At 39.6% G+C, this 16,632-nt stretch overlaps 1 protein-coding gene across 1 annotated transcript in view; it reads right to left on the bottom strand.

Moving 5' to 3' along the window:
• Positions 1–1,081: 1,081 nt before the first annotated feature.
• pigg (phosphatidylinositol glycan anchor biosynthesis class G (EMM blood group)) overlaps positions 1,082–16,632 on the bottom strand; it is a 74,686-nt gene continuing 59,135 nt past the window's right edge. The window contains exons 12-13 of the mRNA XM_084352457.1: positions 14,626–14,789; positions 1,082–8,723 (exon numbers count right to left, since the gene is read on the bottom strand). Coding sequence (XP_084208583.1) covers positions 8,501–8,723; positions 14,626–14,789 — 387 coding nt within the window. The 3' untranslated portion in view covers positions 1,082–8,500. The remainder of the gene's footprint in view (positions 8,724–14,625; positions 14,790–16,632) is intronic.

Here is a 16,632-nt window from a genome sequence, read left to right as displayed (position 1 = left end):
TTGAAATTTTGTCAGTTTATTTTGTTCATTTAATACGCTAACTACTAGCATATATATGCTAGCTGAAACTCAGGGGGGTATTAGACTGTCGCCTCTCGCTGGTACATAGTGGTATTACGAGACAGGACAGGCTGGAGCCGGCTGGTTAGTAAACATCTCTGCAACACAGTGCGTAGACGTCTTTGACATAATGTCAACACTTGTTTCTTCACACTCTGCTGATAATGTTAGTTCATTTTACAAATTGCTCCTTTAATGTCGGTTCAAAACTTCACAGTGTCTTTGGGTAAACTACGCCATGCTGGAAAATAAGTAAGGATTTCACTCCTTTTGAAATTTCTACATTAAGTTCTGAACATCTTAACAACAAAATGTAACTAGTCAAAATATACGGATTTATGTATGAAATTAAATGAAACTTTGACAACAAACACGTCATGTTGAGTAATTTGTGGATGCAGACATTCGAGGGCATTTTCAAAAACAGTTTCCATTAAAAACTAACTGAATTCATCTTTTTGTCCACAACATCTCTGATTCCAGGGCAATAATACATCTTAAGTGCATCATCACAGTGGAGGCTTTAGGAGAGACTCCCACTCAAAAGTGAGCACAGCATGAAATGTGTGGTTCCTTTAATGATGGCATTGAAGTCCAGCTCCTGAAGGCACAAAATTATTATTTAGTGGGTGGATAGCAGATAGAGGGATGATTACTAAATTACCATCCTCCTACTACTGCACTGTACGTGGAGATACGCTAGGTGCACTCTCACAGATGGTTTCTTGTCCAGTTTTACCAAGTCAGGAGGAAACTTTGACAAAGAGAAACTCCAGTGGTAAGTGCCTCGTATGTCAGTCAGTCTCCAGAGCAGGCTGGGGCTGCAGACAGATGGCCTCCATGTACGGAGCTGAGAGACAATTTAATGGGCAGCTAATCACTGATATTACAGGAGGACTGAGTGTGAATTCCTATTAAAACGTCGGATTAAAATATGTGAATGTTCAACCGAACTCAAGCTCCGAAAGTTTCTTGGCATGGTTTTCGCAGCTGATAGAAAAATCACGCAGAAACTAAGATAGTAGTGTAGTAAATCATTTATTTCATTATTAAGAACATAAATAATGCAAGAGTTTGATTAGAAAATGAACATGGGAAATAATCATCTTCCACTTTTCATCGTTTCACATTTATTTTACAGAAGATACAGAAATCAAAAGGAAAAAAGGAAATCAACCCATAAATAAATAACCCATTTTTTAAAGGATCACAGACAGAGTGGTACAAATGCACACACACACATCGAAACAGGATGAGCTATGTAGATACACCGAATTACATAAAAACAAGTGGGATGTAATCTTATTTCATATATCAACAGGAAACAAATGTTAAACTGGAAAAGAATCTAATGCAGTCTGATGTAAACCTATAATATCTCACTGACTGCGATGCTAACTACATTCATTCTTTGTCTGTCAGACCTGAAATAAAGAAATTAAATTCAGTCAACACGTCAACAGAAGGATCATAACAAGATGGAAAAAATGCACAAAAACCAGTCCACTTTTCTTGTGATGCAGAACTGTATTGCTAACACGTGCTTCAAGGCTTTCAACCGTGCGGACACTACAATTATTCTGATCCATTTCATGGGCCGGTAGGTATTTGGATACAGAGGAATGATTTCACACAGTAAGTGTCGTCCCATCAGATTTGTGAGAAGCTGCTTTGAGGCTCCTTCTTGCACCGGTGCAGTCAGGTTTTACATAAAGATCCACGAGGTTTGGCAAAGAGAAAAAAAACAAAAATGAAAAATGCCACTGTGGACTTATTTTCCTCTAATGTTTTAATGGAGATCATTACAGTGACTTTGACCCAGACACCACTCACTGTTAGCCATTGAGACTTCATGTTTCTGAGTCATATTCACTTAGTCACACTAATTACTTAAAGGGTAACTCCATACATTTTACACATTAAAGTGTGTTTACAGGTCTTACACATACTACGAAAAAAGTAGTATAAAGCCTTTTGTGGCTCCAGAGGAAGCTGCTTGTAATCTGATAGATTTCCTCCAGTGATGTCACTCTGTTGCTAAGGTGCATCGTGGGTAATGTAGTCACCTGGTTTTGAAAAGCAGGCTGCTGGTCTGGCATTGCACTCCTACAACACTGTTGGACTCATTATGGACAATTTGAGAACAAATGATCAAAAACGATACAGCACAACCAAATATAACCTTTTTTTATTCCACACATCCTTCCTCCTTTTCAAAACCTGGCACCTACATTACCCACAATGCAACTTAGCCATGAGGCACTCCATCACCGGAGGCACAGCAGCTTCCTCTGGAGGCACAAAAGGCTTTAATCTTTTTTTTTCCACATATGCAGTAGTACTCCCCTAAACACACTTTTATGTGGAACATTTAAATAAATTTACTTTTTATTTTTGAATGAATTTACCAGGAACCACAGTATACCTGGACAAAGAAAAAAAAAAACAAACAAACAGAAGAATGTCCCTTATAAAAACACTAAATTCATCAACTGAAAACCAAAGGAAAAATTAATCACATTGCTGGCTGCTGGCGGCAACTCCGCTGCCAACACAAAGAAAAATGACCGCTGTAATGATATTATCAAACTCTGTGTCCCAAAGTACAGTCTCCAACTCCACAGAAGAAAAGTGGTGTCGCGGGTTTTCATCTTAGTGCAAGAGAAGTGATGTGATGCAGAGGGACTCCGCTCTGTCAAACATAATTGATCTTCAGCACTATAAAAAACTACTTCACAACAACAACATTCATTTCTATCGCTCAGAACAGAAAATCCATCTCCGACCGAGAGGATGGATTGCCGTTCATTTTAAATTACCCTAATTTGCTTTCAAAAATCACAAGAGGAGAAACTTACGTACTATTTACAAAAAAACAAAACAAAGGAAAGTTGCAGCAACATACATTTTATCATATGCTTTATGTTGTATCTCCTAATGGATACATTGTGGGTTAACATGACACCACTGTGTTGGTTAAAGACATCAATTTGCAAACCTGTTATGACAAGCACAGTGATGTGAAGCATACTGACAGATAATCCACATGAGTGATGTAGATTATTATCCAGTTCATGAAGTATTTCCATCAGACTTTGACAGATTTCATACTTAACTAACGAGAGGAGAAGGCACTCGACAAGGGTTCGCTGTCAATTTAGAAAACAGTCGCTTCAGCTTTGAGCTCAGTCACCTCAGAGCTAAATGTGTCCTGCTTCTGATGCAGACCAGCTAACCTCGGTGATCCATATGCAGCGTGTGTCTGTGTCACTGACCCTGTGTATTCAAATGTAAATCCGCTTGTTTGTCTGACTTTTCAATGATGCTCGGGACATTTAAAATTCCATTTTCCGTGTCGGTGTTGAGGTTGTCCCTGTCAAGGTGAGCCGCAGCAACAACCACAACAGCGGCAAAACAAAGTGTGGAGCTCGTCTTGCATCAGAGAAAATCTCTTCAGAAAAACACACAGAACATCGGCACTGCTTCTTGTCTTTAGTTTTTTGTTCTCCTCCTGTTTCTCAGTTTGGCATCTGCTTCTCCGACGCCTGTGGCAGCTTGGGGGATGTCAGTGATCTTAGCCTCGGGCGAGGTGCTGTTTCAGGGCAGACAGCTCATCAAGGTGAGTGACAAGTGTTGGGGAGGGAACTTGCAATTCACTTTTTTTGCCCTGAGGTGAAAAGTTGCACACTGTAGTTTTAGCACTAAATCTTTTAACTCGCTCTTTTTCCGGACAAATCTCAAAGGGTAATGATGTAAGAACTGCCAGGTTATAATCAGGAAGGAGCTTTGAAGTAGTCACAGCTGTTCATTGACATCACAGAAGCACATTACTCAACATAATAACTGCAGGGATGGGAGTCTTTGCTTTTAGTTTCTAATGCACCGCTGTAACCAAACACTGTAGCACAGCATACTGTACTGCAGGAAGGAACGTTTTTATGATGCAAATTACACGAGCAAACATACGACTGGACGTTTTATGAGACTCTTCTGATTTTACTCTCAAAACGGAGTCCAGTAACTATAACAGTAAAGTGTGCCCCAGAAGTAGTCGGACAGCAACACACTGTTTGCTCTTTTGGCTCCATACTTTTATTGGTTTGGATGACAGCCAACTTTACTTTGGTGGTATTTCCAGTGATAGTGCAAGAGCATATTGAGTACAAGTTAAAGAAGTCTGCAGTGCACTGCCAGCCCCTGGAGATTATATGACTTACACAGTGTATATACAAGAGGATTCAGCTGGATAAGGAGAGCAAGTAAAAGAGGAATTATGTTCCTGCAGCAGAACTTTAAGGTCATCCAGCTACAATGAATTTGGCATTTTATTCCTGACTTTATCTCCTATTGAACGATGTGGGAAATAAAGAAAACAATAAGGAAGTGTACTTAAATTCTTAAAAAATTATTCTTGAAGCTCAGTATTTGTGTTTTTCCACCAGTCGCCTCTCTCATCCAGCCTCAGCAGGATTAAAGCAGCACTATGTAGTTTTGGGGAAGACATTTCAATCAAAAGAGAAAGATTTTCTTTCACTGATTTTTTTATGCCTAAACAAACTTAATAAACAAACTCTCTTTGTTTTCATGACTGAATAAACTGAATAAAAAAACTGACCTTAAAGGACAACACAGTTTCATACTGTTTTATTTTGTTTATATTTGGCGGACCCTGCCACCTTTCAAGCTTCAAACACTGTTCTTGGACCTTATTTTCATCTGAGAACAGCTTGTTTATTCAGTTATGGAAAAAAAATCATATTTCAGAGTTTGTTTTATCACCTCATTAATATTGTAAATATCAAAATTCTGAATTTCTTCTCCAAAACTACATAGTGGCCCTAGAATATCTAAAATGCAGTTAAATGTATTTCACACAGATCTGTTACCTAACTTACTAACTTTTGTACTTTCTTACTTTTTATGTGTTTACTTTTTGCATTCCTGTTGTATTATTTTTGATCGTGACAGCTGGAGAGAGACAGGAAAGACAGGAGATAGAGACATGAGGAAAGGGCCTCAGGCTGAAACTGAACCCCGGCTGCTGCAGCAAGAACTCAGGCTTGATACGTGGTGTGCGCTCCACCAGGTGTGCTACCAGGGTGCCACCGTATGCCAGTTTCATGAAGTCAGTCCGATAGGCGGCCCAACATAACTAAAGCTAGGCCCTTATTGAGATGCACTGAAATAAACAGGGTTGAATATAAGAAAAGAACAGTGTGTCTGGTGTTGTTGATGCGCTGCAGACCTCTAGTTGACATTACATGCAGTAGAAATTCTTGCCAAGACACTGAAATTGCTACTGAATTAATAAAGGCTCAGTTAAGGCTGGAGAAAATAACTAAATAACTAAAAATAAAATACACCAGGATTTTTCCTTTATTTTTTGGCTGACTGTGTTCTGGATGTCTGACTGAGCTGTGAACTGACAAGCTGGTCGAAACTTTGGTTAGATGTCACAGGTCGCTGTAGTTCTCAGTTCAATTGCGTGGGAATCAATAAAATTACATGAATAAATTTAGGTCATTACCATATTAATAATCTTGTCATGCATCTAACCAGACAAGGAAATGAGGCCCATTGTTTTAACAGCACATACGCAGTTTGCCAAAACCTGAACCTTTTAACCGATTCACCTTGGCTATGTTATACCCAATAGCCATATTATCATACTATTAATATGCCAGAAATAGATTTAGTATGTTACCAAATATAGTATCTCAAATACAGTATGCCAAAAATACCAGGATGTCCTCCTGCATCCAGTTTCATTTTGCAGTATCAAAGACTGCGTGCTTTGCTGGTTATTCTGACCCACAATCCTCTGCACAGTGGAAGATACGTCACATCAATAGACCCTTTTCACTGCAGACATTTTGACTTGACAAAGCAGAAAAAGCACAGGTGGAATTTATAACATTAGTTATGGCTGCATTGTATCTAGGTGAGATGGTCCCTGTGCTACTGGAGCCATCGTTAATGTTATTGGTCACACCTGTGCTTTTCCTGCTTTGACAAGTCAAAATGTCTGTCTTGAAAAGGGTCTATGGAGCTGCAGACAGAGCACAGACAAATGACAGCTCATTGACAGATTACAGACGCTGCAACAGACCATATTTACATGGCGGCCATCTTCTTCTGACATCACACCGAGGGTGGGAAGCTCAAATGTTGTACCGCTGCTTTCCAGGTTGCTAGTCCTACAAACATAGGGGATTAATGAATTGTTATCATTTCACTGCTTACTGACTGATCAGCAGCTGAGAAGACAACAGACTATGAAAGTCTGGAGGGGAAACAGATCATTTTCAAGGTAGAAGAACGTAGTTGATAACCCTTTAGCTTCTGTTAGACAACAGCTAACGTTAGCATTCAACCATTTCCCAGCTAACATCAGTGTCCGATAGTGTTATACCATACAATAGGAAAGGCATAAATTAGTTTTAAAGTATCAACTTATATATTGGACATATTTCTTAAGACCAGGAAGTAAAAAACACTGGATGTAATCAAATGTTAATGTTAGCTAGGAATTGGTTGAATGCTAACATTAGCTGTTAGGTTTTTTAAATATGTTGTTTTATCTTGAAATATTGTCCATTGTTCCATCAGATCTTCTCAGTTGCTGATAAATCAGGAAGCAGTGAAATGAACAATCTGTCTGTCAGCTTCTCTACGTTTATACAAGTTGCAATCTGGAACACAGCAGCATAACTTTATCCCAACATTGGAGCTTCCCACCCTGAGCGTTATGGCTGAGGAAAATGGCCGCCATGTGAACATGGTCCATGAGAGCGAAACTCAAGTGTAAGTACTACATATTTTTGGCGACTTATGTGTATAATTAATATAAACTTGTTAAGAGCAGCTGCAGTGCGTACTGAAAGTAAGCGATTTGGAATGGAGCCTGTGTTTATTAACTTGCCCAGAAAGATATCTAAAGCAGCTTAGTCTGAGTCATTTTCAAAGTGTCCCCGGTAAATGGAGGGTTTAGAGTGAAAAAGAGCAGAGAGAAAATAACAATATTTTACCAGCATATTGAAAATGTTCTGAAGAGAAACAGATGTCTTTAAAACCTCCACATTTAAACCCATGTGTCTCCATGTTACACCCACACAGGTGTTTTCACTGCTGCCTGATTAGATCTCTGCTCTGGACTGTGTGGGCAGCTGCAGACTCTGCTTGATTGAGGTCTAGCTTTGTTGAACCTGTTAGGCCAGGACAACTTAAACCTCAATAATTAGTGCTTAGACCTTTCTTCACAGCAGACAGATTGACCAGTCAGAGCAGGAAAAACACAAATGTTGCTGACATTACCGATGGTGTGACAGTAAGACAGCATGTGCAATAGAGAGCCGATGTCATGCCTCTTCAGGTGGACCTCATGGGACCTTATTTCGAAAAAAACATTATACAGTTTGCCCTGTATATTAGCAGCTCACAGAACTGTCCAACTCTCCTTTCACATAACTGCAGTTGTCAACATGGCCAGTTTTGTGGTGATTTTCACCTTTTGTAAGTAGTTTTTCTGTGCCGAGACGGCGGCCATGTTGGTGTTGAGTGAGAAGATGTAGTTCACTGCCCGGGAACACAAAACTAGATGATATTTTGCTATCTTTACGACAAACAGCAACTTCATTGACTTGAAAATGTATCTTTTTAATTGATAAACATCATATGTGTGATTCATGGCGAAACTCAAAAGGGATCAAAAATGTATTCGCCTCTCCCCATCGACTACTGTACGATGTTTTTCCGAAATAAGGTCCCATGAGGTCGACCAGAAGAGCCGTGACTTCGGCTCTCTGTATCAGGACCCTAAAACTGTAGCAGCTAAATGGAACTCAGCCATCATTAATTTTATCAGTAACACCTGTGTTTTTAATTCTCTGGTGACCACGTTACTGCCCAGCTGCAACTTTGAAGTTGTAATCAGCCAAATGAGTGAAAACACCTCTGAGAGTGCAGGTCGTTATCAAAGGAGTTCAGCTCCCAAACATCACATGTTGACATTAACACATGTTGTTCTCCACACTACACGTCAAAGTCATTCAATTAAACATGCAGCCAAAACATCAAACTCACTGTACACCTGTCCCTGAGGTAATATACCTTTAAATATATGTAAAAAAAGTTTTTCTTTCAAAAAGCTTTTTAAGTCATTCCACTTTTATTCATCTGGAAACATTGAGTCCTCAGAAAGAGTGAAATATTTAAATAGACTGCTTAAAAATACATTATAAGTTTATTCTCAAAGTATTTCTTTGCAAACCAAATGTCCAGAGGAAGGACCATGTCTGATCACATATTGTGAACAGATCAGTATACTACAGAGTAAGGGGTAAGCATATTGTAGTGTGTAAAAGTCTGAAAGTCTCACACGCACTATAAAGAGATTGTGTCCGACCGCTTGACGTCAGGGAACATGTTCGTCTTTTGCTCCCTAAGACTTACTGGGACTGTGGCTTTGCTCCATTGTGTTGAAGATGAGACAGACTCCTGCAGTCAGCAGCAGGTGCATGGACTCGTACAGTAGTTTGGGTGAAAAGACACTCCATATGAAGAGATGGTACCGCAGAACAGTTACCAGCACAATGTATGCTGCGGCTGGCACGGACCGCAGCAGGGCCAAACAGTAGCAGCCATGGCCGACTGCAACCGGGCTCCTGCAGAGAGGAAAAGGATTCATCAGAGAGGAGGAAAGCACTGCGGAGAGCAAAGCGTTTTTCTGCTGCGAGTAATAGGCAAACTTCCTGTTGAGCCACACAGAAAAAGTTCACATGTGAACCAAGGTCATTCTGAGCTGCTTTATGTTTTCTCAAAGATGATGTCAAATCAGTAAAGCTGCAGATCGCCTGAGGATTCGAAACAAGAGCTACGTTTTCACATTTTGGAGTTTTTACCTTACGCATGTACCCAGGAGAAGAGTCTGATCCCATTATCTCCTCACAATAATACGGATTGCTGGCAAATTCTGATAAAGAAGTTAATGACTTAAAACCTGCATGATGGGAGGGGGGGGTTTGCAGCAGGAGATTAAGAGGTGATGATGTAAAACCAAGCACACACATATACACAGAGACTTCATCTCTGACGCAGTGAAACACACGCATGAATCAGTACAGGGATCGTGCTCATTCAAACAGGCAGAGTCCCAGCTGAGGGGGAGGAAACTTCAAGCCTTTTCCCAAGACAAGAGAAGTAGGAGACATGGGAGGCAGTCCAGTTTGGAGGTGGGAAATCAATCAAAGGCCAGTAAATCACACAAAGACACACACAAACATGCACACACAAACACACAATGTCAATTTCTATGAAATGTGTCATATAATGAGCTTCTTTTTGAATGCAACACTTCAATACTGAGACACACAGGGAAAAGAAAAGCTATGCACCTGTTGCTGTGCTGCCTACAGAGTCAAAAATATTTGATGGAGCATTATTACTACTTATACATTTATATAATTAATAGCCTGTCAACACTGAATAATCTGTATCTGCAAAGTTACTAGTAACTAAAGTTATCAAATAAATGTAGTGGAGTTGAGGTACAAAGTAGTAAGTACAGTACAGTACTTGAGTAAATTGTAGCTGGTCCGCCACTGGTTATTGAACATTTTGATACTATTATTTGTAATTTTATACATATCTCAGTGTATGCCGTTGCTCGATAATGTTAGCTTACGGCTAACGTACAATAAGGTTATCTGGCTGTTTAGGGTGGATAAACAATGGCTGAGTAACAAATAAACACAAATGATCCTGAAAATCTATCCGACGTGTCTCAAATGTTCACAGATGAGGTATCGTTTTATTAGTGTTAAGTCTAGTCCCCTTTGCTGACTTTCCTATGGGCATCCAAATGAAATGCACCGTTACCTTGAGTAAACGTGGATTTCTCTGGTTTGGACATTGTTGGAAACATTTGGGATAATGTAAATACACAACATAACAAAATATTGAACAAAGGTCTAGTCATTTATTTTAATGCTGAATTCCTACATATGATATCTTTACATCCTCCCTTCCTTGTAAATGTCCAGGTCTTTCAAATACCAAGGCCTCATTCTGATGGTAGTATTTCTTTCAGAGCCACAAAGGACACTGTACAACTGTTGATGAGAAAAATAAGTTCACTGCCCCTTTATAACAAATACTCAGTTTAACACAGTTGTCTAATCACTGATTTAGATAAACAAAGGTGAAAATGCAAAAAATGGCCAAAATGTCAAATATAACTGGTGATAATGTTGATATCAATCTTTGCTTTTTATATCCATATGCTTTTTTGAGGAAGACTTTTTTAAACTGTGGACTTCTGAATGCACCTGATGCTCTAATGGAGCCATTTTCAAATCTGTGACTAGCAGAGTCACCATGTCCCCAGATGAAGAGAAATGACACTGGTGAGTATAATATCATGATAACCTGGAGGAAAATGGTTTTGAGCATCATGAAATAATACTCAGTTCGTAAAAAAAAAAAAATCTGCCGTGCATCAGCAATCAGCATCAAGGTTAAGCTCTTTAACTAACATTGAATTACACAGAGCAGCTGTTTTTTTTTAAAACTGCTTAAGTTTGTTTCTGTGTCCGACATCGAAGAGCTACTAAAACATTCGCAACATGTGCGACCTCTCAGGTGGGTTAACAGGGGTAAACAGTCAGTCTGTGTAAAAATCCTGCCAGTGACTTCATTCTCTCAGTGGAGGAAGATGTGTGATATGTGTGGCATCGTCTCTAATTTACAGTTTTATAAATGATGAGGTGATAAAAAAAGCTTAGCTCGACTTAAGATTGATTTCATTCATACAGTGTGTGGTTAGAAAGGTGAAAATCATAAAACAAACAGAGGAAAGAAGAAGAAAGATGGCCTGTTTCTAAGAAAATCTGCCATAAATTTGCAAAATAACACAGTGTGTGTTATTTACATGTGCCAAAAGAAGACTAACCGAAGCACTGACCGAGGCAGATCTCCCCGCTGGACATCCTGCACCAAACCACTGTAATATGAGTCTGATGGAAGGCTACATTACATTACATTTATTACAGTAGATTATATTTCAGACCGTTCCAACTTTTAGTTCACAAAACAGCAAGTTACACAAAAGATCAACTGTCTGACACCATCTCCCCTTCAGCTTTTTTACAGCTCCCAACAAAGCTAATTACAAAACGGCAATGCAGCTTCTTAGAAATCAAGTCCACAGTGAAAATAGTCGGACCTGAATATGCTTATTTCAACTTGTATTTATGTCAGGATATCTGACTTTTTAGAGACAGCTTTAATGATGAAAATAAAGCTGTGTGGATGGGTCTCCTCTGACTGGTCGCTTTAGAAGGTTTATTACAGTGACGTTATGTGCACTAAAACAATAAAACGTTCTCCTCAAATTATGAGGCTGCTCTAAGTAGAACTGGAGTGTGTCAGGGGAGACCCGCTGAAAAGATATTGATCAAGGTCCATTTCCAGTACTTGCCTTGTGGTCGGGCTGCTGATGGTGCAGCAGAGTGAATCCTGAATGAGCTACCGTACGTGAGGCTATTTTAGACTTTCATTTGTCACATTCATTTCATTGCCTGAGTGCATATTACAGGTGGGGATTCTGGGGGAAAGCACCACGGTTTGAATTATAACAACAAGAAAGGATGGTCGTGCATCCTGCATTGTAATGCAGGATGTAATGTTTACAAGAAGGATTTAATGTGACATTAGCTCGAGGGGGCATCGCTTCCTCTTATGATAATGTTTATCAGAGATCAGGAGGGCTGTGCCAGCATGCAGAGATGGCATCTTGACAACTAAAGCAATGTTTTAAACTGAAAATGTCAGATGAAGGAGCACCCATTATTGATCAACTGTTCAGACTGTAAAATAGTGTTACTTATTTATATACCTACCTTAGTATACCATTCAAACATCCGTCAGTATGTGTTTATTTTCCAGTTCCCCTGTGCCACTGAGATTTCTTTTGGTTTGTTAGTGGACTTTCGCCTTAAGCTGACCAATGTATGTAAGCCTATCTCTTACAATAATAAGCCTTTACGTCAATACTTTAAATCAAATCACGAGGGAAAACATTCCTGTGTGTATGTCATAGTCCACTTATATGAATCTTAAGTCGTTTTCTGGTGATAAATTATCTCGTTATCGCGACAAATCTGCCTTTTGTTTTTCCCCGAGATAAATTAACCTGTCATCACGAGAAAACAAGCTCTGTTATCTCGAGAACAAAATAATTAACTCATGATCTCGAGATAAAGTTATTAAAAAAACAGCACGGCCATTTTAGGCTTCCGTAGATCTCACATGTGATAGGATAGGACTAGGATAATCAAAAGAAGACTGTATCATTAGTATTAGTATCATTAGCGTCAATACTTTGGCAATCAATCTGCCCGCACCTTAATTGCAGCACTCAAGCAGACCAAACAACATAAAAGCGATTTGGCTGTTCAGAGGGTAAGACCACAGTGAAAGAGGTTTCATCATCACCTCTCATAATGGTCTGCTTGTGGGCAGATCAGTCTAAATACAATTTATTGCCTGCTTCAGTTGTTGTTGCAGTTTTGATTCACAGGTAAATAAATCAATGCTTGAGCTGCATTTTAATTTAGTTTGGTCAGAAGTTTCATTTAAGGCAGGAATTTGAACTTATACACAATAAATTTGCATCTGGTGGCTGTAAAGTTACTTTCTTCTGCTTTTGGGTAGATGATAGTGAGAGTTTCGTGGATGGAGGTTTGGCAACATCTTGTCATGGATCAATTGATCAAATGTTTGGTCACCGTGACATTTTTAGCTCATGGTAGCGCTAAATCAAAGGTTGGGAGGTCACCAATATCAGAGAGTTATTCTCTGAGGACCTTTAAAGTCCACAAAATTTCATGGCAGACCGGTCAGGAGCTGCGGACCATAGTGTTGGTTGGACATAAAGATCAACGTCATCATCCCTAGGCTCTGCTGCGAGCAGCACAAAACATTTGAGATGAGTAGAACTGCCTGGACTACTGAAATGTTAAACACATTACATTCAAATGTGCGATCAAAGATTATGAAGAATATAAATCATGCATGGTACCTACACCACCTGCAGTTTAATTTCTATGGGACCTTTGTGCTGCCAAAATTAAAACTTTTTTGATATAAAGAAGTAACTTTTTATCACAACTCTGCAGCTGTAGGTATATCCATGCATTTCCACTACTGGCATTTAAACAACATCGGCAGGTTATACAAACTCCTTCCACAAACACCATCCTCTGTCTACATTAAAAGAGCATTTAAGTTTTGGCTCCATCAGCAGGGCAGCTGTTGCAGCCACAGGCCTCATCACTCAGCACTGCACAGGGGCCTCATGCTGAGGTGAAGCTGTACTTATTGGCTGTGTTCACACACATACAGCAACACAGCTACTGGCCCCTCTCCAGTTAAGGTCTTACGCAGGTTAAGCTGTTTACATGCATCTTTGATACCCGGCAAGCAAGTCTCCTTGTTTCCATGAGTAAACCAATTAACAGAATATTCCTGTGCAGCTATACTGTCCCGCCCACAGACAGGATTCAGAAGGAAAAAGGATAAAAACAACCAACACTGAAAAGTGACTATAGAAGTGATGATGCTTTGCTGGCCCAGATGGTTCAAATAAAAGTTGAAGATAGCAACTTGTTGAAACTAAATTTACAATAGATCAGCAGTTCCAAACAAATCGAACGATAGCCGCTGTAATCCCATCTGATTAGCTGAAGTAACCCTTCATCAGCACCATCTCTAATGCCTTCATCAAGTTGAAATCCACACTTCTACAACTTTGAGTAGCACCCGACTGGTATCTCAATTGGCCAATATCATTGGCCAGTATTGGCTGTCACAGGTATATGGTATCGGTGTAAATGTTGTCCGATTTTTGCCAATGTGAAAACTTTTTTCTTTAAACATCATCCCTGCAAAATATATGTGTTTATGTGTATATTCTATGTAAATAATAATATTGACCAATATATTGATATCAGAATGTTTCGCTCCCCATTATCATGATAGCATCGGCTCCAATAATACAGTATTGGAATCTAACTTGGAGTTTTACAACTGTTCATTGTCAGGCCTAACCTTTGGCTAACACTTATTAAATGTTTAACCCATAGCTAACTACTGTAACTGTTTTTTCAATAACTACTTTAAGCTCATTATTTCAAAACAGTTTTCCATCACTTTAGGCTACTTATGTGTGACTGTTAACTCTAATTTAGTTCATAGTAATTACTCTAAGTGACAGTAATAACACAAACATTGTCAACGTGCTCATCTTTGCAGGCTGATGTAAAACACATCACTACCAGTGTGCCAGTGTGGGAAATTCACTCCAGATTTAAAAACTCCACTTTAGCAACGGCTTGAATGTAACCAACACTCACTTATATGTAAAAGTCTGGTACTCCAGCTTTGACTGTTTATCCATCACTTATAGCAAACTATGTCAACTTCTCTGGTAGATCAGACTGATCAGATTGATGGGCCGCTTACAGGTCATTATAAATAAAGATCAGCAACACCATTTCTGACACTTACCTGTCTCTCTGTGAGCTGAGGTAGCAGACGAGGTGACACGCCCAGAGCAGGGGCCCCGCGTAAGTGCTCAGGGCCGTTAAGAAGATGGCCGGTGCTTCTACGTAACTTTCCAATCCAACGAACCCGACAGAAATGTCGACGGTGGCAATGTTGTTGGAATTGCCCTGCAGGAGCACAAAGAAAGCTTATTTTAGCACCGCCATGGGCACAAGAATAACTTATCATGTATACAGACAAAATGAGTACACAAAGATCCGTGGGTGAAGCTTTGTAAGCATTTCAAAGCTCTAAAGAACTAGCCCTTTGCTTTATCATCATTACTTGGAGCTTCTGGCGACTTCCCAGCGGCACAGTTGTTTGTGATTTCCAGTCCCTGATCAGAGCAGCACACAGCTTTCTGTCTGAAGCTGGACTCTTGTTAGAGCCACTCAGGCTACTGTTTAATTGTGCATATGTGCATGTGCCTGCACGCACAATTTGGTTTTAAAAAACAGTGGATTTCTGGTGTATTATAAACCTGTACCAATTCAAATACGCCTGGAATAGCACTGAAAATAATATAACTTTTTTAACCAGAAGTTTGACCAGAAATGCTCCTTAACTCTGGTGAATCTCAACATATTACTGAAATATTTTTAGCCTTACCTTACTATAATCAGTATTCAAAAAACAACAACAAAAAAAGACAAGGAAAAAAAAAACATGTCCAAATTGTGACTGCTCAAGTTCTTTATAAAATTTCCAGGTGGCACTTTATTAAGTTTATTTAAAACAGTTTATTAAAATCAGCTGCTTCTCGTTCACGCCTGAGATGCAGCATTCAGACACATCAGTCAACCTGAGCAGCCGCTCAGAGAAACACTGTCACATCTGCTCACGTCTCTGCCTACCAAGATCTGACTGGATTGTTTACAGTACTTCATTATGCAAGTGTTTTGCTTAACAAATTCAGTTTCCCTGCGCATAACAAGTGATTATTACTTAAAATATTCATTGTGATCGTTAGGCTGCGGCATGCAAGCTCCGCCCTGTACATGCACACACATATGGAGAGGAAAAGTCTCTGGGAATTGGCAGAGATCAAGGATGTCTTTCTGGTTAAATGTGAATACAGTGATGATCCATAACCAGCAACATGACGGGTAGTGGTTTATTTTCCTTCTGTGCAGACATCTCTGATCACAGAGGATGAGAACATTAGCAGCTGGCTCCTATTTAAACAAACACACAGCGAATATCAGAGAGCAGGATATGCATATGGATATTTTCTGCCTGCTCTCTTGCTGAAATCCTGCTGTGATCTTTATGTAAGGAGCGTCATTCTGCACCAACAACAAATATATCATATAATAAAAAAAAACAAAAGTGCAAGAATGTTTTATGGTTTAATTTCAGACAAAAGTAACTGTCAGAACAACTGTCGTGAGAGTGAGGGAAGTCCGAATACAGAGGTCTTAAAAGTAGAGATGTACCGATTTACCATCTCAACATCTGATAGCAGTGGCTGATGTCTGTCTGATGTGTCACATCATGCGCTACAGGCTCATGACAGCCCTGCAATCAGTTTGTAAGGCTATGCAAGTACTGGAGTAGGTAGCTGTATAGCAGCTAAACAAAGGCTTTTGAAACAATTACTTTTCAAAAAGTTTTTTTTCATGTCAAACTAGATTTTATCAAAGATTGTTAAGGTTGTTTTCTCTTCTAAATCTGTATGATTAAAAGGGCTCTGTGGAACTAGTTTGTGTTAGCGGACTCAATTTCTAAATTAACGTTAGCTAGTGTTGCTCTGTCAGTGGAGTGGAGAGAGGCAGCGAGACGAGGCACTTGAGAACGTGAATGAAACCCCGTCACAAACCCTTCGGGCTGTTGGGGAAAATCGAACCCGAGCGCTTTACAAAGACAATCACAGTCCAGCAGCATTAAACAACTGAAACAAATCGCCCACAGGCTTGTACAGGCAACCGAGAGAGACGGAGAAGGTCTCATTTTTCACATCATGTTACAATC

This window comes from Pagrus pagrus, assembly GCF_965226575.1.
Source record: "Pagrus pagrus genome assembly, chromosome: 5".
In the NCBI taxonomy this organism is placed as follows: Eukaryota; Metazoa; Chordata; class Actinopteri; order Spariformes; family Sparidae; genus Pagrus; species Pagrus pagrus.
Note: the sequence above shows the minus strand (reverse complement) of the source record. Positions and strands in the feature narration are given on the sequence as shown.